Genomic DNA, 27,956 nt, shown 5'->3' on the forward strand with positions numbered 1-27,956 from the left:
CGGTGTAGTTAATTCATTGAAATTCGGCAAAAGTGGACAAAAGCTGAAGAAGTGGAGTTAGAGAAAACGGAAAATTGCTATGCTGATCTTATAAAATACAGAGATGCAAAGTAGAAAACAAGCCCATAATGGCTTTGTGCCACGTGCCTTCAAGGATGTGATAAACACTACTCCAAAACTCAAATGGTCAATTCTAAACCAACTAGCTTACACAGCATAGGTATAATACGTTTTCTTGCAAAAATATCAAATTCGATACTCTCTATTTTCAGAACATCATTATACTTGTCTAGAGGTACTTTGTAAAAACCTTTGAATCTCACTAAATACTAGACATCTGCTTTGTGTGTGATGTCACAGAAATCTAAACTAAACAAAAAATATTCAAATTCAACAGTGAAAAATGAGCAAACAAAAACACCTTATCACATCGGATTTGTAGCCAATCTGCTCTCCGCCGTGCTGATCCTATTCTATAGAATACCTAAACTGATGTGTCTCTTAACTTTCATTAGGTAATAAATTCCTGCCATATTTCGAAATAATCAAGAAATAATTCAAAACTTACCTCCGTGCTCTTCCGTTCAGTAGCAATCGGCATCGTTAACCTCGGTCGCGTAGTACGAAAACAGCACATCGTCCAACAGCGACCCAAAGCTCTCCGTTTTCTGCATCCACCGTTCCCGACTTCGAATCAGTTCGTCAAAGTCCACGGCGCTTACCCTGGCCAGAAAATCATCCGGCGTCACTTTGGCATACTGTTTGAACAGATCGTCATGCACCTTGCTGAACTCGCAACCGCACGAATCCCCTCCGTCTGTGCCGGAACCGGAGCCGGACCCGGACGATCCTCCGGGTCCCATTCCGGCGACCTTCATACTGTTTTTGTAGTTGATCGACAGCAGGTTGACATCGTCCAGGTTCACGATCGCGTCGATGATCTCGTCGGAGCTGATCCGGCAGGGGACATTTCCGCTACTATAGTCGGCATCGTTCCGCTGCGATTGTAGTGGACTCGCCTCATTCGCGTGCTCCGAATAGTTTGTGTCCATTACGGGAACGGTGGTACTTCGGCGCTTGCGACTGCCGTTCGCCACATTTTTGTACTCCTCGATGTAGTTATACTTGTTCAGCATGTCCATAAGCCACCGGATCATTTCGATGGTTTTCTTCAGCACCGCCAGGTCGCACTTATCGTCCAGGCCGGCCAGGAGCACTCCCAAGCAGCCGCGGAGCGAGAGTTCGTTCAGAACCTTCCGCAACCGCAGCAGGATTTCGTTGTTCGTCAGGGTGATGATCTTCTTGTGTTCCTTGGAGAACGTCACCGTGGGGAAGGTCCCATCGATCATACCCTGGTACTGGAACTGGCGACAGATGACCACCTGCCAGAACATTAGGGCGTTCAGTTTTACCTCCCAGTAGAGGTCGTTGACGGTGGCAAAGGCCAACACCGAGAACACGCTGTCCAGACATTGCGAGTAGATTTTGTGGTTGGAATAGATCTCGCGGACCGTGTTGACCGCTTCGCGGCGGACAACGCCTTCGCTCTCGTTGTCGAACACCGTGATCAGATGGTTCTGTGAGAGAAAAGGAAAAAAACTATAGATATCTTAATAGTAAAGGAAATGTTATTCATTAGGAGATTAGTTCGTATGAACGCCAGGTAATCCGCGCATGGGTGTAACCAGAGGGGGCAGGGGGGGAGCAAATCCTTTATGAGTCCATCCAAGGATTCTTTTAATAATTTGTCCAGAAAATACTGCGGACATAGATTCTTTCAGACTTTTTACAGGGATCCCTGCAGAAATTTATCCAGGACTTCGTTAAAATAGCTCTCCTGGGATTTCCTAAGGAATTCCTCATGGGATTGTTTCCGGGATTCTTCAGAGGGGTTTCTTCACGAATTCCTCCAGATATTCATTCTGTGATACTTTCAGGATCAACTTCAGAGGTTATTTTAAAAAATTCCTCCAAGGATTTCTTCCGGAACTCTTTTTGGAATTTCTTCAGGAATTCCTCCAGTAATTCTTTCAAAAACTCGTCCTAGAATTAATCCAAGACTTTCTCCAGGAATTATTTGGGGTTTACATTAGGAATTCCACTTCGTATTGCTTCTTGGATTCCTCCTGAGGTTTCCCCAGATATTCCTTCGGGAACTGCTACAGGGATTCCTCCAGGTGTTCCTAGACGAACTCGTTTCTATAATTCCTTCATGATTTACCCAGGAATTCTTTCTGCGATTTCTTCAGTACTTCCTCCTGGGATTTCTTTAGAAATTCTACCTAGGAATTCCTAGGGATTCTACTTCTAGGGATTCCTCTATTAATTCATCAAGGGAATCCTCCAGAGATTCTTCCGGGAGTTACTTCTCTGGGAATTCCAGCAGGGATTCCTTTAGGATTCTTTCAGGAATTTTCCAGAGATTCCTCCAGGGATGCCTCCAGGAGTTCTTTCAGGAATTTTTATAGGGATTTCTCCAAATATTTTTCTATGTATTGTTTCAGGTATTCCTCCAAGTAATCCACCACGTTTTTATCCAAGAATTTTTAAAGAGACTCCTCCAGGAATTCCTTCATTAATTTATTCAAGAATTCCTTCAGAATATCTACAATAACTTCTCCAGGACATTCTCCAGGGATTTTTCCAAGAATTCCTCCAGAAATTTCTCCAAAGATTCTTCCAGAGATTCCTCCAGGAATTCTTCCAGGGATTTCTACGAGAATTGCTCCAGATATTCCTCCAGGAATTTTCCAGGGATTCCTCCAGGAATGCCTCCAGGAATTTTTATAGGGATTTCTCCAGATATTTTTCTATGCATTGTTCCAGGTATTCCTCCAAGCAATCCACCAAGTTTTTATCCAGGATTTTTTTCAACAGACTCCTCCAGGAATTGCTTCAGCAATTTATTCAAGAATTCCTTCAGAATATCTACAGTAACTTCTCCAGGACATTCTCCCGGGATTTTTCCAAGAATTCCTCCAGAAATTTCTCCAGAGATTCCTGCAGAGATTCTTCCAGGGATTTCTACGAGAATTTCTCCAGGAATTCTTCCAGGGATTTCTACGAGAATTCCTCCAGGGATACCTCCAGGAATTCTTCCAGGAATTTCTATAGGGATTTCTCCAGGTATTTTTCTGTGCATTGGTCCAGGTATTCCTCCAGGCAATCCACCAAGCTTTTATCCAGGAATGTTTCAAGGGACTCCTACAGGAAATCTTTGATGAATTCCTTCAGAATATCTACAGCAACTTCTCCAGAGTCCTGGAGAAGTTGCTGTAGATATTCTGAAGGAATTCATGGAGAAAGTCTTCTCCAGGAATTCCTCCAAAAATTCCTGCAAGGATTTCTCCAAGAATTCCTCCAGATATTTCTCCAGAGATTCCTCCAGAGATGCCTCCAGGAGTTCTTTCAAGAATTTCTATAGGAATTTCTCCAGATATTTTTCTATGTATTATTCCAGATATTCCTCCAAGCAATCCACCAAGTTATTATCAGGAATTTTACAAGGGACTCCTCCAGGAGTTCCTTCAGGAATTATCCCATGAATTCCTTCATGAATTTATTCACGAGTTCCTTCAGAATATCTACAGCAACTTCTCCAGGACTTTCTCCAGGGATTCCTCCAGAAATTCCTGCAGGGATTTCTCCAGATATTTGTCTATGCATTGTTCCAGGTATTTCTCCAGGCAATCCACCAAGTTTTTATCCAGGAATTTTTCAAGGAATTTCTCTAGGAATTCCTTTAGCAATTATCCCAGGAAATTCATTCAGGAATTCCTTCAAAATATCTACAGCAACTTCTCCAGGACTTTCTTCAGAAAATCCTCAAGGATTTCCTTCAGAAATTCCTCCAGGGATTTCTCCAACAACTCCTCCACTTATTTCTCCAGGAATCACTCCAGAAATCTCTCCAGGAAGTCCTCCAGAAATTCCTCTAGGAATTCCTCACGAAATATCAAAATTTCTTCAGAGATTCCTCCAAGAATTCCTCCATTAATTACTTCAGGAGTAAGTACTTCCAGGGATTGCTCCACGAATTTATCCAGGAATTTCTCCAGGGATTCTTTCAGAAGTTCCTCCAGGGATCCCTCCTGCAATTCCTCCAGGGTTTTCTCTAGGCATTCCTGCAGGAGTTCATCCAGGAATTCCTCTAGGAATTTCTTCAGGGATTGCTTCGGGAATACTTCGAGGGATGGATTCAGAAAGTCCTCTAGTGATTCCTCCAGACATTCTGCTCGAGATCTCTTCCTACATTTATTCAGGGGTTCCATCGTAAATTTCAGAAATTCTTCCATTATCATTTCCAAAAATGCACCCAAGAATTTCTCCTGGATTACCTGAAGATTTTTCTGAATTACTTCAAGGATTTCTAGATGTATTGCACCAGCGATTTGTATTGAAATTTTTCAAGGTAATTTTAGTGGAATGCATACAGGAGGCAGGAAATTCTCTAAAAAGTCATCCAGGAATTCTTTCACAATTATCACCCAGAAATATTTTAGGAGTTCATCCACGGATTTGTTCAGGAATCCATCCATAAAGTCCTTCACGAATGCCTTCTGCAGGTCCTGCAGAGGAATTCCGTCTGAAATTCGTCCGACGATTTTTTTAGGAATATATCCTGATCTGTTGTTCTCTAAGAATGTTTTGAGAGTGATTCTCTGAAAAGTCCTTCAGAGATTCTTCGAAAAGTTAATCACGAGACTCCTTCAGAAATTTACTCGGGAATACCTCAAGGGTTTCCTCCAACGATTATTGTTTTAGGACTTATCCTTGTTGTTCGTATAAATTCTTTCTGCGATTTCTTCAGAAATTCGCTTCTTCAGGAATTTATCAAGGAAATCCTCCAAAGATTCCTTCGGGAGCTATTTCTCTGAGAATTTCAGCAGGGATCCCTTAAAGATTCTTTCAGGAATATCTGCAGGGATTCCTACAGAAATTCCTCTAGAGTTTTCTTCTAGGAATTCCAATACAGATTCCTTTAGGAGATCTTCTAGGGATTCCTCCAGGAATTCCTACAGGCATTCTTCATGGAATTCCTCCTGAAATATCTCCAGGGATTCCTCCAAGGATTTCTCCAAGAGTTCTTCCAGATATTCCTCCAGGAATTTCTCCAGGGATGCCTCAAGGAATTCTTCCAGGAATTTTTATAGGAATTTCACCAGATATTTTTCTATGCATTGTTGCAGGTATTCCTCCAGGCTATCCACCAAGTTTTCTTCACCAATGTTTCAAGGGACTCCTCCAGAAATTCCTTCATAACTTTATTCAGCAATTCCTTCATGAATTTATTCAGGAGTTCAGGAATTTCTCCAGCAATTCTTCCAGTTTTTTTTCAAGAATTCCTCCAGATATTTCTCCAGGGATTCCTCCAGGAATTTCTATAGGGATTCTTCCAGATATTTTTCTATACATTGTTCCAGGTATTCCTCCAGGCAATCCACCAAGTTTTCCTCCAGGAATTCCTTCATGATATTTTTCAGGAATTCCTTCAGAATACCTACAGCAACTTTTCCAGGACTTTCTCCAGGAATTCCTGCAGAAATGTCTCCAGGGATTTCTCCAAGAGCTCCTCCACACATTCCTCCACGAATTACTCCAGAAATACCTCCAGAAAGTCCTCCAGAAATTCCTCTAGGAATCCTTCGAGGAATTCCTCACGAGATATCAAAATTTCTTCAGGGATTCCTCCAGGAATACCTCCTGGAATTCGTCCAGGGATTTCTCTAGGTATTATCTAGGTGTTCCTGTCCTAAGGATGCTCGACCCCTCCCCCTAACCGAAAAGCTGGCTACGCCCTTGAATCCTCGCCGAATCCTTGACAGGGCGTGAACACAATGGCTGTTTGCGATTGGAAAGGATCTAAGAGCACGTCCAGGGTGGCTGGGAGCGATTAACCCAGGACCAGGTTCAGTGAATGGTTCATAGATTCAACGGAGCGAATTGTAGCCCACCAATCCAAGTACCAAGTTAATACTCACCATCAGGTTGGACTGCGCCAGCGAGTGTTCCCACAGCAACCGGATTTTGACCATGAGCGTAATGCAACGCAGCGCCGATGCCCGCACGTACGGTTCGGAATCGTTTTTGGCCGCCGCCACCACCACCGGAATAATATCGCAATCTAGAATGTGCTTCTGGAAGGATGGAAATTCTGCAACGATAAAAATAGAAGACATAATGAAGGAGAATGGGAATGCAAGGTGGTCGCAAGTGCGACACATACTGATTTCGGAGATTTCAACTATCGACGCCAGAAGCTCTAGAGACGAATCGCGCACCTCCCAGTTGCTATCGTGCAACCGTTTGTAAATGATGCGGCCGACAAACTCCAGTCCGGATCCCTGGATATTGTCCATGAGAAGGGCCAAGTTGGGCGACAGGCCGTGTTCAATCGACAGCTGGGTCAGTTTGAGCGCCAGGACTACGTGCTGTAAGAGGAAGCAAATCAGACATTCAATACTTTCAGAATGTATAATTACGTATGAAGAAACATACCCTCGGCGGCAGATTCGGATTGCCCAGAAGATTCAGCATAAAGTTGACCAACGTGGCAGATTCGATGCACTCCTTCCAGGTGATCTTGAAATGCTGGATCAACGAGTGCAGGGCATTGATGATCGCCGCCAGCAGGTTCGGTTTCGACAGGATCAGATCGGTTTTGGAGAAGTCGCTCTGGTTCTGCAGGAAGCACTGATCCGGCAGGAACTCCTTCAGCACCAGAATGAACGCCTGAAAGGCGATGATGGCCCGCGACCGGGGCAGGGTGTGCAGCGAAGCAATGCCCTGGATGGACTTGATGGCCAAATCGGTGACGTTCATGTTGTACGCCTGGAAGATGTCCCGGCAGGCGTACATCAGCCGAACGGTGAACTCGCACGAGATGTCGTACAGCTTCATGCAGAACTGCTCGATGTAGTTCGAGGGATGCTTAGGGGTCATTGTTTTTGTTTCGTAGACTACAGGAAACAGCAGGAGCAGGAGGATTTGATCTCCGAATTTGATGTTCTGATTTTTGAGGACCACTTCTTCCGGTGCAAGATCGCCAAGGAGACGCCAAGCGTGGTGATGCATTTGGCCCATCATCATAACATTGTGGACGCTTCCCCGTCGAATGGAAAACGTTACATAGTTCAGGAAGTTGATGGTGTACTTCTCGAAAGGCAGATCGATGGTTTCAGTGTCCTCCGCAGGGATATCCATGCAGCCAAGGCGAGTGCAGTTGGCCAAGATGTGAGTCTCCCAGAGTTTCGTCAGGTAGCTGTGGTCTTGTATGGTATCGGCGAAAACCCAGAGATTCCTTTCGAATTTGAACGTAATCAGAAGATAGTATGCCGCTCGGATTCTCTTCTTCTTCTCCAATATTTTTCGGAATATCGTACACATCAGATTCATCATTGAAGTCACCACTCGCTGAGATTGCTCATCGTCCACCAGCACGGTATGCTCACTGTCGGAAATTTGCTTCTTCCACTGCCGGTCCAGCAGTGGCGATATGATGCACCGGACGATCTCCTTCACCAGGTCATAGTCTCCAATCATACCGAACCGTTCCAAAACCTCGTACATAAAGAGCGACGTTTCTTTCAGTATGAAAATAGTTTGCATCTGGCCGTTGTAGTAGTCCAGGCAGATCTTCCACGAATCGGAGAACTTGATCCAGCTGAGTCCCATCGTGTGCTTGGAAATGGCCTTCAATACGAGCACGTGTCCTAAACGGACCGAGGCGTGTTGTAACCTGAGTAGCAAAGTAATAAAATTAGTTTTTTTTTTCTGATTTTGATACGTCTTTTGGGTCGTATGATAGGAATTCATAAGATTTGGGTAGTATGATAAAAAATTGTAGGGCTGCAAACGATGAATTAATAGAGAGCGTCCAGCATAGCTCTGGTCCTCACAAGTCCCTACCTCATGCTTCCACGGATCAATCGATGACAAAGGCCGCCAGCTAAGTTGGTGCTTAGTTGGTAGTGCAGCCTGGACACTGTTGTCCTTCTGACTTCAGCTAGATTGAGGAGCTACATCCATGGGCGTAGCCAGAGGAGGGCAGGAAGATTATCAAATATCAAAAACTATCTTAAAAAATATACTATTCTACTATTACTATTTTATCCATACTATTTCCAAGTAACAGAAAACATCTTTGGATATTAAAATTTTTAAAGACGTTTTTTAAGCGTATTATAAGCGACATAAAATACATCTTGTGTTGTTACCTAGTTGTAAATATGCTATGCCTACTATACTATTTTATCCATAAACATTTTTTACTTGAAAACAGGAAAAAAAATTCGCCAAGTATTTCTCCAAGAAAACCACTTCAAGCTTATCCTAAAATTTTACCAATTAGAAAGCCTAATGAAATTTTGGGATGTTTGTTCATGAAATACAAAAATAACATGCCAAATTTTCCAGATATGCCGGAACCGGTTCCGGTAAGGAAAAAGAAGAACTTTGTAGAACCATATGCAGCTATAGAGTGTGGTAGCACATAATTCACGAATTTTCACTATGACTCAATTCTAACAAACGTCATGATAAGAGTAAAATATCAGAAATTTCTTTCCTTATGTATTCTTTCAAGGTCACCTTCAGAAACTCATTCAGGTATTTCTTCAGGGATTCTTTCAGGAATTCCTCAAGTGACTTCTCCAGGAATTTCTACTCCGTGAATTCTTCCATGGGCATGTTGCAGGGTTCCGATAGTGATTGTTTCAGGGTTTGTTCAAAAAATGCTTCAGGAATTCCTCCCAAGATTTCCTCCGAAATTTTTACAGATACTTCTGCAAGGATGCATCGACGAGTTCCTCCAGGATTTTTTTCCATAGCTTCCTTCAGTGGTTCCATCATTTTTTCCAGAGATTTTTTCAAGAATTCCAGACAATCCTTCGACAATCCACAGTGAGAATATTGACCACTCCCAGTCAATTATTCAGTTGATTCATTGTGCAACTGTCATTGGTTCGGGTCAATCACGGAATAGCAACCATAGATGTGTGCAGTCAGTCTAAGCTAAGCTAAGCTAAGCTAATTCCAGACAATCCTTCGGATTGGAATGTCATCAGAGATCCTGTTAGGTGTAGGGTCTAGCTCGAATCCAAAGATTCAATCCTGGATTCAATAAACCACGATCAGATGATGAACGGAAAATCACTTGCGCTCTGAAACAGCGTCTTTATAGCACCACGTCTCAGTCATTCCTCCTTCCAAGTAGGTCCCCGACTACTATGACCGTTTCTTCTCGTTGCCCCTAACAACGAGCACATGTCTCAGGACACCGAAGCAAGTCATCTACTCATTATTTTAGAATAACATTATCAATTTCCTACAATCTTCTTTTTGCTTTCTTATTCCATAAGTGTAAAATGAAGTATTTATTGTAAAACGCATCGTTACAAAAACTCTTTCCGATTGTTTGTTCCCCAAGTAACCACTAAGCCGTAAAAATTGGCACCAAGTTGGTTCTATATCCACATGAAGAGCAATGTTAACAGAGCTCATTAGAACTACATCCTATAATAGATCTGCTTAAAAGCCAATTTTGGCGAAATATTCGGCTGATATACGGCCAGCTTCAATCTGCGTACCGAGTCTCTGGTGAAAGAGTTGTCAAAAATGGGTCAAGAAAAAAGAAAAAAAAAGTTATTTACTTTCTTTATTTTTTTCTCCGAATGTTTTCCATCGAAGTCTACTTTTCTTCGATTTTTACGGCCTGATCCAGATTCGATCTGATGTCCTCGGGGTTGTTAGTCTTAAGTGGATGTCGTCACGTTTCTCATCTGCTCCATCGATGCACCAAGAGATCGGTTTGCTCAGCACCGTATTTAAGGAAAAGAAGGCAACAAGTTGGGACAGCATTGATGTTTCGATCCGAATGTTCCGGATGATCCGATGTTCGGATCTGAAATCGGGCACAATGTGGCCGCATTGGAAATGTATAAAATGGTTTTATGGAGGGTGGAGAGATCTGCAGGAGATGCAGCTATAGGGAAGTTTGCCTATATATTGACGAGGTTCCGTAACAAGAGGAATAAAAATGGGGCCCATCGATTAGTTTTGGTGTTCGTCTGTAGGAAAAACGATTGAAACTCCACAGGTAAACATCCGACGAGACATCCGATGCATTTATATCATAATCGAGGAAGCAGCTATACATTTTCTGTTTCCATTTAATGCTTGAAGTGTCCGACGCCAAGCTTCCACCGCCCTATCGATCGTACGAAATTTCCGAGGAGATTTTATTGTTTTGCTTCGGTTCAGTTTTGTTTTGCTTGAAATCAGCTTTGATTGATGTAAACGTCATGCACGCCAAGCCTTTTAACAGCACTGTCAGGCTTCTTATTCCGCTGATAGACACTGGGTTTACAAGCACTATAGCATAGCGTCATATACTAATATACGGCTCATTTCAGTGCTTACTATTTATAATGCCTGAGAGCATTTGAAAATTTCCTACTGAGCCTATTGACACGAAAAAGCTGCTGTATGACCTTTAGACCGCTTACGCTAGTGCTTAGTGGTTACTTGGGTCTTTATTTCAAGTGCGACCTATCTACAGTTTTGTAGCATTGGTCATTTCCTCCGCGAGTCTACCCTATTTCACAAACTCCTTTATACTGCTGCTCTGGTTTGCCCATGTTGCTAGTTTGAGGTAACTTACATTACATACTCCTTTCTATTCGCGTTACAATGCACTCCTCGTTGAGAAAATCTGTATTTATATTTTATATGTAGGGTGGGGCGGGGCAAGATGGGTCGCATAAGGATGGATCACCATAACTTCGTAAATACAAATCGGATTGGTTTGCATTCGTCCGCTACTCTTTAATACACTAGTTAGCTTTAGCATAGTCGATAAAAAGTTCATTAAATACAAAATATGATGTTAAACAAGCAGTTTTAAAAAGTGATCGATTTTGTGCCGTGAAAAAAGTGCGGGGCAAGATGGGTCACCTTTTAAGTAATTAACATTTTCTCAACGAAAAACGTCAAAATATAAGATTTGTTCAGTATTCAAATATGCTCCATATCCATACTGAGTAAACAAGAGCTACTAGTAAACATTTTATAAATTTATTTGGAATATAAAAAACTTTACGATTTGAGTGGTCCTGAGGCGACTTGAAAATCGATGTTTTTACTAAAAAAAATATCATAATTTTATGTTATAATTTTGAGTGTTCATTCCGCTTGATTGAAGTCATTTATGAGATAGTCTTGTAATAAAAAATAAATAACTTTTGAATGCTCCAAAAATACGTTCAAAATTGAAGGTGACCCATCTTGCCCCGCGGCCGTTTATATGGAGATTATATGGAATGTATCGCATAAGAAAAATGGCTAAAAACCATTTTATTTTGTATTTCCAATGAGAGTGAATAATTTTTCAATTAATGCCCCAAACTTTTGTATATTCATGCTGGTCATCTAACAAAATTATTAACATAATCAAAACATGAGTAATGCGCCCGAAAATGGCACTGACCCATCTTGCCCCGCGACCCATCTTGCCCCGCGACCCATCTTGCCCCGCCCCACCCTAACTTTTTATTGTTTTCTTTATTCATTCCATTTCCACTTTCGTTTTAATCACTGTGTTCCCCGAATTGCCTTTTTTCATGTATGTAGCAGTTTTTTTCGAATGAAATTGTCATACTTCAGTCCAGCGTCCGATGTTAAAGCTGTAAGTACAACTCTGTGGTATAACGTTCAGCTCTGTCATCTTACCACTTTTATGTAAGCTGGCTGATATGGATGATTGTTTCAGCTCATTCTAGAATCCATATGTTGTAAAGATTGCATATAGCCCTTCTTCTTCTTCTTCTTCTTCTTCTTTTTCTTATTCTTCGTTCTGTTAGTCCTGTTACTGACAGAGACCGAGTGGGGATGGCAGCAGCTTATGTTATATCGCCAGCATATGGCCCTTGGATGCTATAATAATTAAAATTCAAATCTTTCCCATTTGCACGAATCGCGAACAACAACCCATGAGTGCTGACTAACATAACATTACCAACCAATAACAGTCTGCATATTTCAGAATCACTCATAAATACCTACAGCGCATTAGATCACATTTGAATAGAGCTTTGAATTCCATCACAGTAGGCACGTAGTACAATGGTATCCTAGGCAACATACTTTACCAGTTCAATTTTCAAAACAAGACACTTCTGCAAACAAACGTTTTCTTCTACTTCCATTTTTTTAACTCTCCCAGCTCTGGGCAATTATGCTTCAAATGCAACATAATTCAGTACAACAATTATTTTAGGTAAACTCTCCCAGTTTAGGCTCTGCCAACATGCAGCAAATCAGTGGATCCTCCCGGTCTGTTTTCTCCCAGCCCAGGCATTTTTTTTCGCTTTTCAGCTTCAACTTTGCTTTTTTTAAGCTCACCTAAGTTTATCCTCGTCGCCAGTTTGTAGGGTCTAGCTCGAATCCACAGTAAGATTCAATCCTGGATTCAATAAACCATGATCAGATAATAGTCTATTTTACGAAACGACAACAGTGTTGATATTGATATTAACACTCACGGGCTTGGGTGCGAGCTCCTGTCAAATTTTCATTCATGAAATGAGCGATCAGCTGATCCGAAACGTCTCGTAAAATGGCTCATGAACGGAAAATCACTTGCGCTCTGAAACAGCGTCTTTATATCACCACGTCTCAGTCAATTCTCCTTCCAAGTAGGTCCCCGACTAAGGTCAATTATTGACAAATCTGGATGATTTAGGATGTTTTGTCTGGAAAAGTCTGGATCGTGTAAAAAACCCTACAAATTCCGGGAAAAACCTTACAAATTCCAAGAAAAACCTTACAAATCCCGAAAACAAATGTCTGGATCTTCCAGATTTTTGCAAAATGAGACCTCAAAAATCTGGATAAATCCAGATAAATCTGGAAGGTTGGCAACGCTGCTACTATGACCGTTTCTTCTCGTTGCCCCTAACAACGAGCACATGTCTCGGGACACCGAAGAAAGTCATCTACTCATTATTTTAGAATAACATTATCAATTTCCTACATTAGGTTTTTTTTTGGTTTTTATTTCTGTGTATTTTAACTAAAGCTAATTCAGCACTTACATTAGGTATTTCTGCCAGTTCTTTCAGAGATTTTTTCAGGGATTCCTCCATTTATTCCTTCAAGAATTCCACTAGAGATTGCTCCAATAATTAAATTCGAAGTATTTCAGCAGGAATATCTCCCAGGAATCCTTTCAGAAAATTTTACCAGAGATTATCTAAAAATTAATCCAGAAATTCCTTAGTACAAAACATTTTTTTTTTATCGAAGCCCGCCCAAAAGTTTCCAACAATAATTCGTCCAGAATTTATGGCAGACACGCAGTGGTGGAAAGCATCATGCGCTTGACGTGTTTTTTGGTTCGCATCAAACAAAATCTTTGCTCACGCGCTCGCGAACCCAAAAAGAGAGAACGGTTCACGATTTCCCGAATCGACGAACCAACACAAAACAAATGTCGAACGAGCGGAATCGCAGTTGGTTCGCCGGAAGGATCACAATGTAGAGCACTTGGTTTGTTGCCATTTTTTGTACACTTAAAGGTAATTAGTTGGGTGTTTTATGATTATACTGGTCATGTACCATACCAATAAATGATATCGACGAAAAAGTTTACCAACATTTGATTTCATTACAAAAATATCGGCCTCTAAAATAAAAAAGCATCGCGCTTGCAAAAGATGCGATGCACTCGTTGGCGTTCGTGTCGTACGATCGTGAGCCACAAACGTGCGAACACAATCGCACAGCAAAGGTTTGCGATGCGATGGCATTTTTTTGTAGCGCGTAAGCACACGTTCGCGATCCATTTCCACCACTGCAGACACGTATTCTTCCATATTTTTTTTCTAGGTATTCCTACAGTAATTCTTCCAGGAATTTGTTATGAAAGCTTCCCTGGGATTTCCTAAGGTATTTTCCATGGGATTGCTTCCGGGATTCCTTATTGGATTTCCTCTTGAAATTCTTACAAGAACTCCTCCAGGAATTAATCCAGTAGTTCCTCCAGGGACTGTTTAGGGTTTCCCTTATGAATGCCACTTGGAATTGCTCCCGGGATTCCTCCTTGGGTTTCTTCAAAAACTCCTGTAGGGATTTCTTCAGGAACTGCTACAGGGACTCCTCAAGGAGTACTTCCATGAACTTTTCTTAGGAATCCTTCAGGATTTCTCCAAGAATTTCATCTGCGATTTTTTTTCGGGAATTATTCTAGGGATTCCTCTGAGAATTGCTCTAGGGATTCTCGTTAAACTTAACCGTTCAGGACGCGCGCCATTAAGCAGGTGAAACTGCACCGCGGTCGCGCTCTATACGACGAGCGAGGTTTTTTGGTAGTGTTGTACTTTAACAACGGCGCGCATCCTGAAGCGTTACAATTCCTCCAGGGATTCCTACAGAAATGTTTCTAGAGATTCCTCTTGAAATTCTTCTAGAATTTCTTCTAGAGATCCCTCCAGGAGCTTCCCTAGAGATTCCTTTGGGAATCCCAACAGGCATTCCTCTAGGATTCTTTCAGGAAATCCTCCATGGATTCCTTCAAAAATTTCTCCAGGGCTTCACTCGGGAATTCCTTCTGTGATTCTTTCTGGAACAACTTATTTAAAAAAAAAACTTCTTCAAAGATTCTCCCAGGAACTCTTCTGTGGATTCCTCCAGGAATCCCTCCTTGTATTCTTTAAGGAACTTCTCCAGGAATTAATTCAGTACTTCCTGCAGGAACTGTTTTGAGATTCCCTTGGGAATTTCTCTTGAAATTGCTGCTGGGATTCCTTCTGGAGTTTTTTTTAGGTATTTCTCTAGGAATTTCTTCAGGAACTGCTACAGGGATTCCTCCAGGAACTCTTCTTAGGATACCTTCAGAATTTCTCCAAGAATTCTATCTTCAGGAATTATTCCTGGTTCTCCTCTACAAATTCCTTCGGAGATTCCTCCAGAAATTTCTTCATGAATTCCTCTAGGAATTCTTTCAGGAATTCCTCTGTTAATTCTTGTGGAGATTTCTCTAAAAACACCTTCACGAATTCATCCAGAAATTCCACCAGAAATTCTTCTAGGAATTCCTCTAGAGATTTCCTTAGAAGTTCTTCAGGAGATTCCTTCAGGAATTCCTCCAGGGATCCCTCCAAGCATTCCTCCAGGGTTTCCATCATGCATTCCTTCAGGACTTCCTCCAGGCATTGCTCCAGAGATTTCTTCAGAAATTGCTGCAGGAATTCCTCCAAGAATTACAGGAATTCTTCAAGGATTCTCCAAGGATTTTCCAGAGACTCCTACGGGATTCCTCCAAAGATTTCTCTAGGAATTACTGCAGGGATTCCTCAAAGAATTTCACCCGGAATTCTCCTAGGCATTCTTCCAGGAATTATTCCAGGCATTCTTCCAGGGATTCCTCCTTGGATTCTTGCACAGATTTATCCAGGAACTCCTTCGGATACTTCTCCAGGAATTGATTCAGGGACTCCTCCAGGAATTTCTCAAGGAATTCATTGCAGGATTTCATCCAGGAATTTCTCCAGGGTCTCTTCGAGGAATTCCACCAGAAATTTCCCCAGGAATTTCTTCAGGGATTAATCTAGGAATACCTTCATAAACTCTGTCAGCAATTCATATAGAAGTTTTTCCAGGTTTTCTTCCAGGGATTCCTCCAAGAATTCTTCCAGATTTTCCTCCAGGAATTGTTGCAGTGATTCCTCCAATAATTACACTAGGATTTTTTCCAGGGATTTCTCCACGAATTTCTCCAAGGATTCCCCTAGGGGTCCCTTCAGAAATTCTTTAGAGGATTTCTCCAGGATTTCCTCAAGAAATTCCTCCAGGAATTTCACAAGGGATATTTTTAGAAATTTGTCTCAGAGTTTGTCTAGAGATTTCTCCAGAAATACATCCAGTTTGTTTTTCAGTATTCCTCTTGAGATTCCTCTAGGAATTCTTTCAGGGATTCCTTCTGCAATTCTCATAGGAATACCTCTAGGAGTTCCTTCAGACATTCCTCCAGGATTTTATCCAGGTATCCCTCCATGAATTTTCCCAGAAATTGATCCACGAATTGCTCCTGGACATCCTCCAGAAATTAAGTTATCAATTTCTCCAGGAATATCTCAAGGAATTTCTCCAGGAAATCCTCCAAATTTCTTCAAGAATTCCTCCGAAAATTTGTCCAGTAAGTCTTTCAGAAATTCCTCTAGAATCTCTCGAGGAATTTCTCGAGGGATTTTTTTTAGAAATAGAAATCTCCCAGAATTCCTCTAGAGATTTTTCCAGAAATTCGTCCAGTAAATCTTTCAAGAATTTCTCTGGATCAGTGCTTTCGAATATTGCATCGATGGTCACATAGGGTCTTGAATTAAGAAAAGTTATTCATGTGTGATGGCGGGCAATCGCCCAGGATGGAGATCTTTTAATTGGGCCCTCTGCACCACCGTGGGTGCTCAGGACTGAAAGTTCGGAGATTGGCTGAGTGTGGAATGCTGAAAAGCATGTATACAACGTCAGATCTTCAGAGTTTCTTGGCCATGTATTTATCTGTCGATGGAGTACGTCCAACAGAGAGCAGAATCGATGCAATTCAATAGTTTATGGAACCACATAACGTGTCTGAGGTTAGAGTTTTCTTCAATTCTTGGGATTATTCAATCCTAACTTAGGATTCCTAAGGACCGCTCAAAACTCATTTTCGATACCAGCCCAACTGATCTTGGAGCAGTTTTGTTGCAGGAAGATTCTGACGGTATAACCAAAGTTATTGCCTATGCAAGCAAAGCTCTCGCAGATATTGAAAGGACATATTTTTAGATAGGAAGAGAAGCGTTATCGCTTGTTCGGAGTGTGGAGAAATTCAAGCTTTATCTACAAGCTTGTTAATTGACTGTTATTAGCGTTTAGTCCGAAGTCTCGCCCATGCGCACATATAGAACGATGGGTCTTACGACTACAACTACGAGGTTCAGCCAATATTGCCGATTCGCTTTCCCGGTTAACAACGTTTTCCTCAGATCCGTTCGACAAAACTACGCAAGGATATGTACGAACTGTTGCGGAACAAGCGGCGCCGGTAGCAATGACCTTCAATGAAATTGTAAAAAAGACGATGATCTTCAAGCAGTGATAAAGGCTCTGGAGATGGACATGTTAGTCTGGTCGCTTTGGGTTCCAGAACCACTTCATAGAACAAGAATGCCAATCAAGCCGTGGATTGACATAGCGGTAGACTGCATGGGACCATTGCTTTATGGCCACAACATTTTTTACATAGTTGATTATTTCAGCAAGTTCACCGAAGTGGTAGTTATGAAGCAGATCACGGAGACGCACCTTCCAAGCGCTTCACGAATCTTTCTGCAGATTTGGCGTTCCGGAAACCATAAAGGCGAAAAATAGTCCACAATGCATAAGTGAGTAGTTTCAAGCATACTGTGAGAATACGGCATTCAGGTTCGCAGAATCACGCCGTGTTGGCCGCAAGCTAATGGAGAGGTAATTTACCTTTAAAAGCGAACGAACAAAACTACCCTAAAGCATCTGAAAATAATAGAGCAAAGGCTACTTCTGATTGGGTACAATACAAAAAAGCCCTAACAAAATATAACAAAGAACTGAGGCTAGCCAAACGTAAGAATTGGAGACGGGTGTGTGAAGCAGAGATTAAAATTTTCATTTTCAGTGAGTGAAATTCAACGTGAATTTTGAAAATTTTCAACTGAGGGATCAAAATAAAATTCATTTTGGTGAATGAATTTTCTCACCTATTCATTCATTTTTCTGTCACTGACAATTTTCACTGAGAAATATAACTAGACCGTAACTCCCGATTGTTCTTCCAATCACCTCAAAACTTGTGTATAGTAGTTAATTAGAATACTAATTAACTGCTCTATTTGTCATTTTACAACGTGCGAAAAAAATGTTCGTAACAGAGAATTGAATGAAAAAAGAGAGGCATTCAGCTGACAATGAATGTGGTCATCCACGAATGAAAATATGAGAATGTCAATATTCACTTTCAACCTTTGAATTTTTTACACACTGGTGTGAAGACATCAATAACGCTCCTGCAGCTGCAAGGCTCCACAAATTCCTTTCAAAATACCATTCCAATGGTCTTGGAAGCCTCAAAAAGAAAGATGGCAGTTTTACTGTCGATTCTTCTGAAGCTTTGAAAGAGATGATGAAGACTTATTTTCCGGGGTCGATTCCTTACTCGGCTGAAGATCAGGACTTAGACAAGGTAAACCATGTATGGTCGACAAATGCCTATCAGACAGCCTGTGAAATCTTCACGCCATCGAGGGTCGAATGGCACTGAGTTCTTTTCAACCTTTCAAATCTGCTGGGATAGATGGAATCTTTCCAGCGCTGAAAGTCTCTCAAATAAAGCTAAATCAATCAATCAATCTTTCCAGCGTTACTTCAACAAGGGAAAGGAGCGACTAGTGCGCTCCTAACCGAAATATTTAGAGCCAGTATCAATTTACCTTCAAATCTAAGGCATGGCGTAAGGTTCGTGTTGTTTTAACCCAAAAGCTGGCAAAAGGGATAAAACAACACCTAAAGCCTTCAGACCTATAAGCCTTTCCTGTGTTCTGTTAAAGGCCATGGAGAAAATAGTGGATGACTTTATCAAGTCTACCAGCTCAGTAGAAATGCCTCTTAGCAAGTTTCAATTTGCTTATCAAACAGGTAAATTTACAATAACAGCGCTACAGTCGCTAGTCAGAAAAGTTGAGAAATCGCTTCAAGCCAAGGAAATAGCCGTGGTTGCTTTTCTCGACATTGAAGGAGCATTCAAGGTTTTGAGGTTATTGGATACGCAGATGATGTAGCTATTCTGGTACGTGGAAAATATGACGACACGATATCCAGCCGGCTACAATCTGCGTTGAATGTTACCCTCAAATGGTGCCGAGAGGAGGGATTGAACGTAAACCCTTCAAAAACTGTAATAGTACCTTTTACTCGAAGGTTGAAACTAAATCTTATTGAACCTTCTTTAAATGGAGTTCAAATTCAGTTCTCGGAAGAAGTTAAACATCTTGGGGTAACTTTGGACAAAAGACTGAATTGGAATTCACATTTAAACAATGTTTTAACTAAGGGTACGAATGCCCTTTGGGCTGCAGCAAAGCCCTAGGAAAAACCTGGGGTCTTAGACCAAACATCATTCACTGGATTTATGTTGCGATAGTCCGGCCTAACATTACTTATGCTTCACTTGTTTGGTGGCCCAAAACAAACGAGGTAACCTCACAAGGGAAGCTAGGTAAGCTACAAAGACTTGCTTGTATATCTATTACAGGAGCAATGAAAAGCACTCCATCAGTTGCTATGGATGCCCTTCTCAATATACTGCCATTGCATCAATTTGTTAAACTACAAGCGGCAAAAGGTGCCGGTCCAAGATGGGTGCAAATACAGGAGCCGGTGTTTTCGGCCCTGGTATCAGTAAGGCTATACCAATGGGATGCAGACCCACTGTATTTCAAGCAGAAGTTCAAGCCATTCTAGAGTGTGCCAACAATCCTCCGAGTGTCGTTTCTGTCAAACGGAAAACGAAACTGCTGAACATTTACTCTGCAATTGTGCAGTACTATCCAATCAGAGATTGGCGGTTTTTGGTAAAGGGTTTCCAGAGCCCTTGGTAATTTGGCGAAGTAATCCCAACAGGGTAATAAACTTCATAAAACGAGTTGTGCCTACTTGGGATCAGGTGTTACATCAACCATTGTCCATCACAGCTCAATTGTGACAGGATATTTGACTAGCAACAAATTAAATATGGGTCATACCACAATATTCCTAAATAATGTACGAAGTGGTTAAAAGGCTCTACAGATGAGGAAAAAAATCTGAAAATAAGCCAGTAAGCTGGACGCGAGGATTGAAAAACTCCACTTTACACGGTACGCTAATCGAGCATAGAAGAATGCTTTAGGATGGGGACGAGGAATGCGATAAGGATTGGACCAACAAATTCAAGGATGCAGAGTATAGCAGCTCCTGCCGCCATGCAAAGCCCTCAGAGTTCAAGGAAGGAAACACCGTGGTGGTAAAAAAAATGTGTAAAACAAGCAATCTGTCTACAACTTTTGATCCTGAGGAATTCGAGACTATCGAAGTGACGGGATCAGATGCAACGCTATGTTCAACGGAATCAGACCGCATCACACACCGTAACGTAGCTCATCTGAAACCCCTTATAAGGAACATGTCGTTGGAAACTGGAGGCGCCGTACTAATCGAAGCCGAAGTGAGAGAATATTCACAAAAGTCAACAACAGAAGGTATTCTAAACTCTCCACGGAAAACGGAGTGGAAACAGGTCGAAACCTCTTCAAGAACATCATTTATCACGGGTGCCAACATATTTGAAGGATTACCAAATCAACCTTGTGCATGATTATAAACCCTTTCTTTGCCACGACTTTAAACGACTATTTCTATGCCAAGAAAGCGTTTCCGAAAAAAGTGCGTGAACAAGTTATTACAAATTCAAATTGGGGGAGTTAGCTTACCTGCAGTGTCGGACAAAGCAGTAGTTTTGTTCGACACTGTATTCTTCCGGCCATCACATCTTGTAATTTTTATACTCCTGTATATTAATGATCGTGATGTGACACCTGGTACTGAAAAGGCACTGATTATCTGACAATCCAATTTGCCCGGATTGTGTGTCTCAGAAGATTACTCCAAATAATATTCCGTCAAAGTATCAAAGTAAAAGAGTATAGTTGATAATTTACATTATTGACGGTATGGAGTTAATCCCTGAGCTGTGGATACACGGCCAAGTTCCCCTGGCAAGGTGCCAAACTGGTAAGCTTGGATTTGGTTTATCGTTTATTGTCAAGCGTTGTAGTAAACTAACAATTAGAATAATAATTGAATAAATATTCGTCTCAAATATTCCCTTTTTATTCGACTCCATCCTGCCCAATGTGATCCTATCTGACTCCAAATAATCAAATTGTTGTCCATTCACACGCTTGATTTTGTCATTTTTTTAGCATGAACTTAGGCACTGTCGCATGAGAATATAGAACAGTTGACTATAAGTAGTGCTGGAGAAACCGACATGGCTTAGTACCAGTCTCTACTAACATTATTCATTTGTAGACGTAATAGTAAGTAGCAAGAGTAGTGTAAACAAGCAGATTAATGTAATTTAGATTTTCTTCTTGTAAACGTTTTCTTTAATTCAAATGAAATTGAACTCAGGAGCGAATAGCATGACAATATTGATATAACATGAGAACTCTTGTATCACGTTATTATTTTGCATGGCTAAGGATAATTATTTAATTAACAGTAATTTGGTAGGCGTATCTGTTTAAAAATAAAATAGTATTTTTTGTTGAGCCATATTTAAATTAATCACTGTAAAGTTATTATATGCATAAAAAACTCGGATGTTGAATGCTATCGACTCAAGATTTTCACTACATTGTATTTGAATCACTGATGACTTAATATGTCAATAAGTTCGTACACTTTAATAGTAAAAATGGTGAAAGGCAAAAAATCTATCTTGTAGGTAGCATATAAAGTAGAACCCAGTAATTATTATTTATACTGATTAAGAATTGTATTCTCTAAAATTTATCACTTGTTATAAACATTATACTAATATAAGTGGGCCGCGGAGCTGTGCGGCCCAGTATTTCCTTTTATTTTTTAATTCCAGAAAACGCCATATTTTTGAAGAAACCCGATCCTGGTACACTCACGAAGTTCCCCAACACAAACGGAAATTGTCCGGAGCAATCAAGATAAGTAAAAACTTTTATAAACAGGCACGCAACTCTTTCTACTACTAGGCAAATAGAATATTTATGTGTTTGCTTATTCATGACATTCGTGGCGGTGCGGAACATTTTATAATATACAGGGGATGGCCAAAATGTTTGGGATAGGCAACTTTTTTTTCTCTCACAAAAAAGTTCAACAAGCAATAACTTTTCATAGAGCGCATCAAAAAATCTCAAATTTTGACTGTTTGTCAACCTATTATGTGTGCATGATTGGTACAAATTTGGGCTCGATTGATTCATATTTCGCAAAGTTAGAACCGTTCGCGTAAAACACTATTTTTCAGACAACTCATTTTTGAGGTGTCATATCTCGGAAACCAGTGAACCGAATTGAATGAAATTTTGAACGTACACTAACAACATGTAAATGCTTTACAAACTATTAAAACATAGGTACTTTTTAAACGTTGAAAAAAGTTATCACGGATTGACACTTTTTCGATTTTTCTAGAAAAAATTGAATTTTTTTACATCTTTGTCAATAAGATTTAGTGTTGATATCCAAAGATTTTTCACTTCTGTTCTCAAGTTATCTCTAGTCAGTTATATTAGAGCCTATTTAGATTGAAGGAAGAATACATTTAGTAATTTTTGTGTGGTATTGTAAATTTGACTTATTTTCCTCTATATGGGTAAAAATTTCAATCCGGTATAACTTAATTCGCCGTGAAAAAATATAACATTTTATAACGTCGTAAGTATCAATATATTGTTGATAATCGTTAAAAAATTAATTCAATTCGGTTCACTGGTTTCCGAGATATGACAGTTCAAAAATGAGTTGTCTAAATAATAGTGTTTTAGCCGAACGGTTCTAACTTCGCGAAAAATTAACCAATCGAGCCCAAATTTGTACCAATGATGCACATATAATAGATTGACAAACAGTCAAAATTTGAGATTTTTTGATGCACTCTATTAAAAGTTACAGCATGTTGAATTTTTTTATGGGAGAAAAAAAGTTGCCTATCCCAAACATTTTGGCCATCCCCTGTAGGTACCGTACTTCACATTTCTTCAATTCAGTAACAAATTTTGAAAACGACGTATAATCAATGCTACATCATTGATTATACGTCGTTTTCAAAATTTGTTACTGAATTCACCTTTAAATAACTGATCTTTAAATTTTGTATAAAACTTGTATCTTAATTATTTTCATCATACATATTAGTTTTCTTTTATTTCAGAATTTTTAAAGCATTATGGTAGAAAGAGTTGGTGTCATGATCCATGCAAAACTTGAAACTGAAAACTCCTTATTTCCCCCTATGGGTTATAGGGAGGGGCGGGACATTCGAGCCTACTCATCAGTGGAAAGGACTTGCTATGCTAATCGGTTTCGCATAGGGCAGATACAAGTCTACTGGTAGACGTATCGCCCAGCGATTCAACGCAGATTGGCCACGGCCCGGGGGTTCATTTCATTTATTTAGTTCACATCAAATTCATGATAATACTGAATCAACAATTTGCCGCCACAATACTCGATTTGCAGCTGCAGCTCTCCATCCTCGGTCACGCCCAACACTCGCCAGATCACGCTCCACCTGGTCCGCCCATCGTGCTCTCTGCGCTTCACGCCTTCTTGTACCTACCGGATGGTTAGCAAACACCAACTTTGCAGGGTTGTTGTCCGGCATTCTTGCAACATGCCCTGCCCACCGTATCCTTCCAGCTTTGGCCACTTTCTGGATACTGTGTTCGCCGTAAAGTGCAGCGAGCTCGTGGTTCATCCTTCTCCGCCACACACCGTTCTCCAGCACACCGCCGAAGATCGTCCTTAGCACGCGTCGCTCGAAAACTCCGAGTGCTTGCAGGTCCTCCTCGAGCATCGTCCATGTCTCGTGCCCGTAGAGAACCACCGGTCTTATTAACGTCTTGTACATGGTACATTTGGTGCGGGGGTGAATCTTTTTTGACCGCAGTTTCTTCTGGAGCCCATAGTAGGCACGACTTCCACTGATGATGCGCCTTCGTATTTCACGGCTCACGTTATTGTCAGCCGTTAGCAAGGAACCGAGGTAGACGAATTCTTCTACCACCTCGAAAGTATCCCCGTCTATCGTAACATTGCTGCCAAGGCTTGTCCTGTCTCGCTCAGTTCCACCTACCAGCATGTACTTTGTCTTAGCCGCATTCACCACCAGTCCGACCTTAGCTGCTTCACGTTTCAGGCGGGTGTACTGTTCTGCCACCGTTCCAAATGTTCTGGCAATAATATCCATGTCATCCGCAAAACAGACAAATTGGCTGGATTTCGTGAAGATCGTACCCCGGCTGTTGAGCCCGGCTCGTCGCATAACACCTTCCAGGGCGATGTTGAATAGTAGGCAGGAAAGTCCATCACCTTGTCGTAGTCCCCGTCGAGATTCAAATGAACTGGATAGCTCACCCGAAATCCTTACGCTGTTCTGCACACCGTCCATCGTTGCTCTTATCAGTCTAGTCAGCTTCCCGGGAAAGCTGTTCTCGTCCATAATTTTCCATAGCTCTGTGCGGTCGATACTGTCGTATGCCGCTTTGAATTCGATGAACAGGTGATGCGTTGGGACCTGGTATTCACGGCATTTCTGGAGGATTTGCCGTACGGTGAAGATCTGGTCCGTTGTCGACCGGCCGTCGATGAAACCGGCTTGGTAACTTCCCACGAACTCATTTACTTTAGGTGAAAGACGACGGAAGATGATCTGGGATAGCACTTTGTAGGCGGCATTCAAAATGGTGATCGCTCGAAAGTTTTCACACATTAACTTGTCGCCTTTCTTATGGACGGGACAGATTATCCCTTCCTTCCACTCCTCCGGTAGCTGTTCGGTTTCCCAGATCTTGACTACTAACTGGTGCAGACAGGTGGCCAACTTTTCCGGGCCCATCTTGATGAGTTCTGCTGCGATACCGTCCTTACCAGCCGCTTTGTTGTTTTTGAGCTGGTGGATGGCATCCTTAACTTCCCTCAGCGTGGGAGTTGGTTCGTTCCCGTCCTCTGCTGCACCAACATAGTCATTTCCTCCGCTGCCTTGGTCCTCCGTGCCTACATTCTCTTCGCCATTCAGGTGCTCGTCGAAGTGCTGCTTCCACCTTTCGATCACCTCACGTTTGTCCGTCAGGAGGCTCCCGTCCTTATCCCTGCATATTTCGGCTTGCGGCACGTAGCCTTTGCGGGATGCGTTGAGCTTCTGGTAGAACTTGCGTGTTTCCTGTGAACGGCACAGCAGTTCCATTTCCTCGCACTCCACTTCTTCCAGGCGGCGCCTTTTCTCCCAGAAGAGACGGGTCTGCTGCTTCCGCTTCTGTCTGTATCGCTCCACATTCTGTCGGGTTCCATGCTGCAGCATTACCGCCCGCGCTGCATCCTTCTCCTCCAGAACCGCTCTGCACACCTCGTCGAACCAATCGTTTCGTCGACTCTGTTCTACGTACCCGATAGTGCTCTCGGCTGCATTGTTGATGGCTGCTTTCACTGTACTCCAGCAGTCCTCTAGAGGGGCCACATCGAGCACACCCTCGTCCGGCAACGCTGCCTCGAGATTCTGCGCATATGAGGTGGCGACATCCGGTTGCTTCAGTCGCTCTAGATCGTACCGGGGCGGCCGCCGGTAATGTACATTGTTAATAACGGAGAGTTTTGGGCGCAGTTTAACCATCACCAGGTAGTGATCGGAGTCGATATTAGCGCCACGATAGGTCCTGACGTCGATAATGTCGGAGAAGTGCCGTCCATCAATCAGAACGTGGTCGATTTGCGATTCCGTTTGTTGTGGTGATCTCCAGGTGTAACGATACGGGAGGCTGTGCTGGAAGAAGGTGCTACGAATGGCCATGTTCTTGGAGGCGGCGAAATCGATGAGGCGTAGGCCATTTTCGTTCGTCAGCTGGTGGGCGCTGAATTTTCCAATCGTCGGTCTGAATTCCTCCTCCTGGCCTACCTGAGCGTTTAGATCCCCTATGATGATCTTGACGTCGTGGTTTGGGCAGCGGTCGTACTCGCGTTCGAGCTGCGCGTAAAATGCGTCTTTGTCATCATCAGTGCTTCCGGAGTGAGGGCTGTGCACGTTTATTATGCTAATGTTGAAGAATCGGCCCTTGATCCTCAACCTGCACATTCTTTCGTCGATCGGCCACCAACCGATCACGCGCGTCTGCATGTCGCCCATCACTATAAAAGCTGTTCCCAGCTCACGTGTGTTGCCGCAACTCTGGTAGATGGTATGATTACCTCTAAACGTTCGCACCATAGATCCTGTCCAACACACCTCCTGCAGCGCTACGATTCCGAACCCGCGGTCCTTCAGTATATCGGCGAGTATGCGGGTGCTCCCGATGAAGTTGAGAGATCTGCAGTTCCACGTACCGAGCTTCCAATCGCAAGTGCCTTTTCGTCGCTGTGGTCGTCGCCATTGGTATCGGTTCGCATTCTTCTCTTGTTGATTTTCCGGTGCTAGTCTTTTTTACGGCTGGCTCGCAGGGCCTGACACAAACACACTAACCCAGGGAGCTGGGCTTACCTTCCCGGAAGCTACGGGTTCTGCATTGGCATTTCCTCCAACTACAGTGCTAAATAGCTAGGCTCGAGCGCCAGTCTTCGCCGGGGGTGGTGTTTTTAATGGGCGCCCAGGAGATAATATTTTACCTGAGCTTCCACCCCCACGGCCCGGGGGTGCGTTGATTATAACAGAATAACAGAATAACAAGTTATTACAAATTCAAATTGACCAAATTTTTCTAAATCAACGAAATAGAAGTTACATAGTTGTAAATCGATAGTATTTTGATTGTTTATCAATAGTTACACTTATGAAACAAGAAGTTGGCAGTTACGTTTACCTAATGAGATTACAATCATATTCTAAAAAATATTTCATCATATTCATTTAATTCCGTTTGTCTCGAGTTCGTCGAAAATCGATTGAGCTCTGTACTAAGTCAACTTCTTAGTATCAATAATCATTTAAATATCGTGATTTGATATCGAAAAAAAGGTACCCGTATACCCCGCCGGCCACATAGGGGTTAACGGATTTATGTAGGATCACTTGGCACATGGATGTTACGCCAAGAAGATGATCCTTTGGAATATTCCCAATTATCGTTTCTCTCACCTGCTCTGCTTCTGGATACAATCCTGAAACCGATCCAGCATCCTTGCGTTCTGAACCTTGGCAAATTCCCACTCATCCTCCACGATCAGGGCCAAGACCTGCAGTGTAAACGCGGCCACATCCGGCGACGGCGGCGTTTCGCTCTCCCATTGTTCCAGTGCTTTGGCGAGCCATTTGTGCACTTCCGGTGACTTCAGCAGCTTCCTATGTTCTACGGACGGACAGAGAACAAAGAACGTCGAATGATTGCGATTTTAATCAAAAAAATCAAAACAACTTTGATAAGAAAACCACTTACCACTGTCGTACTTCCCGGACAGATGGGACCCGATCATTTCCAGATAGACATCGTTGTTGATCGTGAAGCTGTGATTTAAAAGTGCCTCCAGAACCTGGTGGAACTTTTTCTGGCACTCCACACGGTCGTCGTCCGCCTGACGCAAACCCGCTCTGCCACCCGGCCCGTTGCTGGATGATGTCATCTTGGGTTACTTAACGACACCCTCCCGCCGCGAGTCACAATTGCTACTGACCAATCTGCTGCTACTGTATGGAACTTATTGAAACTCCGTTTCAACACCGAAGCATCCTCCTGCTAAGAATTCGATCGCTCTGCAGCAGGGCTTGTAACTAAAGGTACTTATCAAAGGCCTTGTCGAGTTGGGCTAATATTTACACGCACTTCACACCGAACACGGAAAAGGCACAGCACCACTAACAGAATCGAATCCGATAGACTGTTCAAACACCAAATTGGGCACTTTCGGGAACCCACTATACACTTCCACAGTGCCGCGACAAGCTTCGGGGAGACAAGATCTCCAAAGATCGGAACGTCCTGTCCTGACGACGTGGTGACGAAATTGGAATGAATGAAATTTTGATCGAACAACAACTTTGACAGATGTGTCCCAGCCACGAGCGAGCGATGCGAACGAACGACGAAGTTGTTATCGATGAAGCGCCCGTCGCCGTCGGTGTGTGGCTGTGTTGCTCGGCTCGCACTCGATCGCTGGAT

The 27,956-nt window shown here is 42.3% G+C and overlaps 1 protein-coding gene across 1 annotated transcript; it reads right to left on the bottom strand.

Annotated features, from left to right (window-relative positions):
• Positions 1-191: 191 nt before the first annotated feature.
• LOC109425246 (uncharacterized) lies at positions 192-27,956 on the bottom strand. The gene is made up of 6 exons (XM_029859973.2): positions 27,237-27,956; positions 26,939-27,149; positions 6,499-7,738; positions 6,227-6,431; positions 5,982-6,154; positions 192-1,577 (listed from the first exon to the last, which is right to left on the bottom strand). Exons 1-6 carry the CDS (start codon positions 27,418-27,420, stop codon positions 585-587), a joined length of 3,006 nt encoding a protein of 1,001 aa, XP_029715833.2. The 5' UTR covers positions 27,421-27,956; the 3' UTR covers positions 192-584.

This window comes from Aedes albopictus, chromosome 1 (assembly GCF_035046485.1).
Source record: "Aedes albopictus strain Foshan chromosome 1, AalbF5, whole genome shotgun sequence".
Lineage (NCBI taxonomy): Eukaryota > Metazoa > Arthropoda > Insecta > Diptera > Culicidae > Aedes > Aedes albopictus.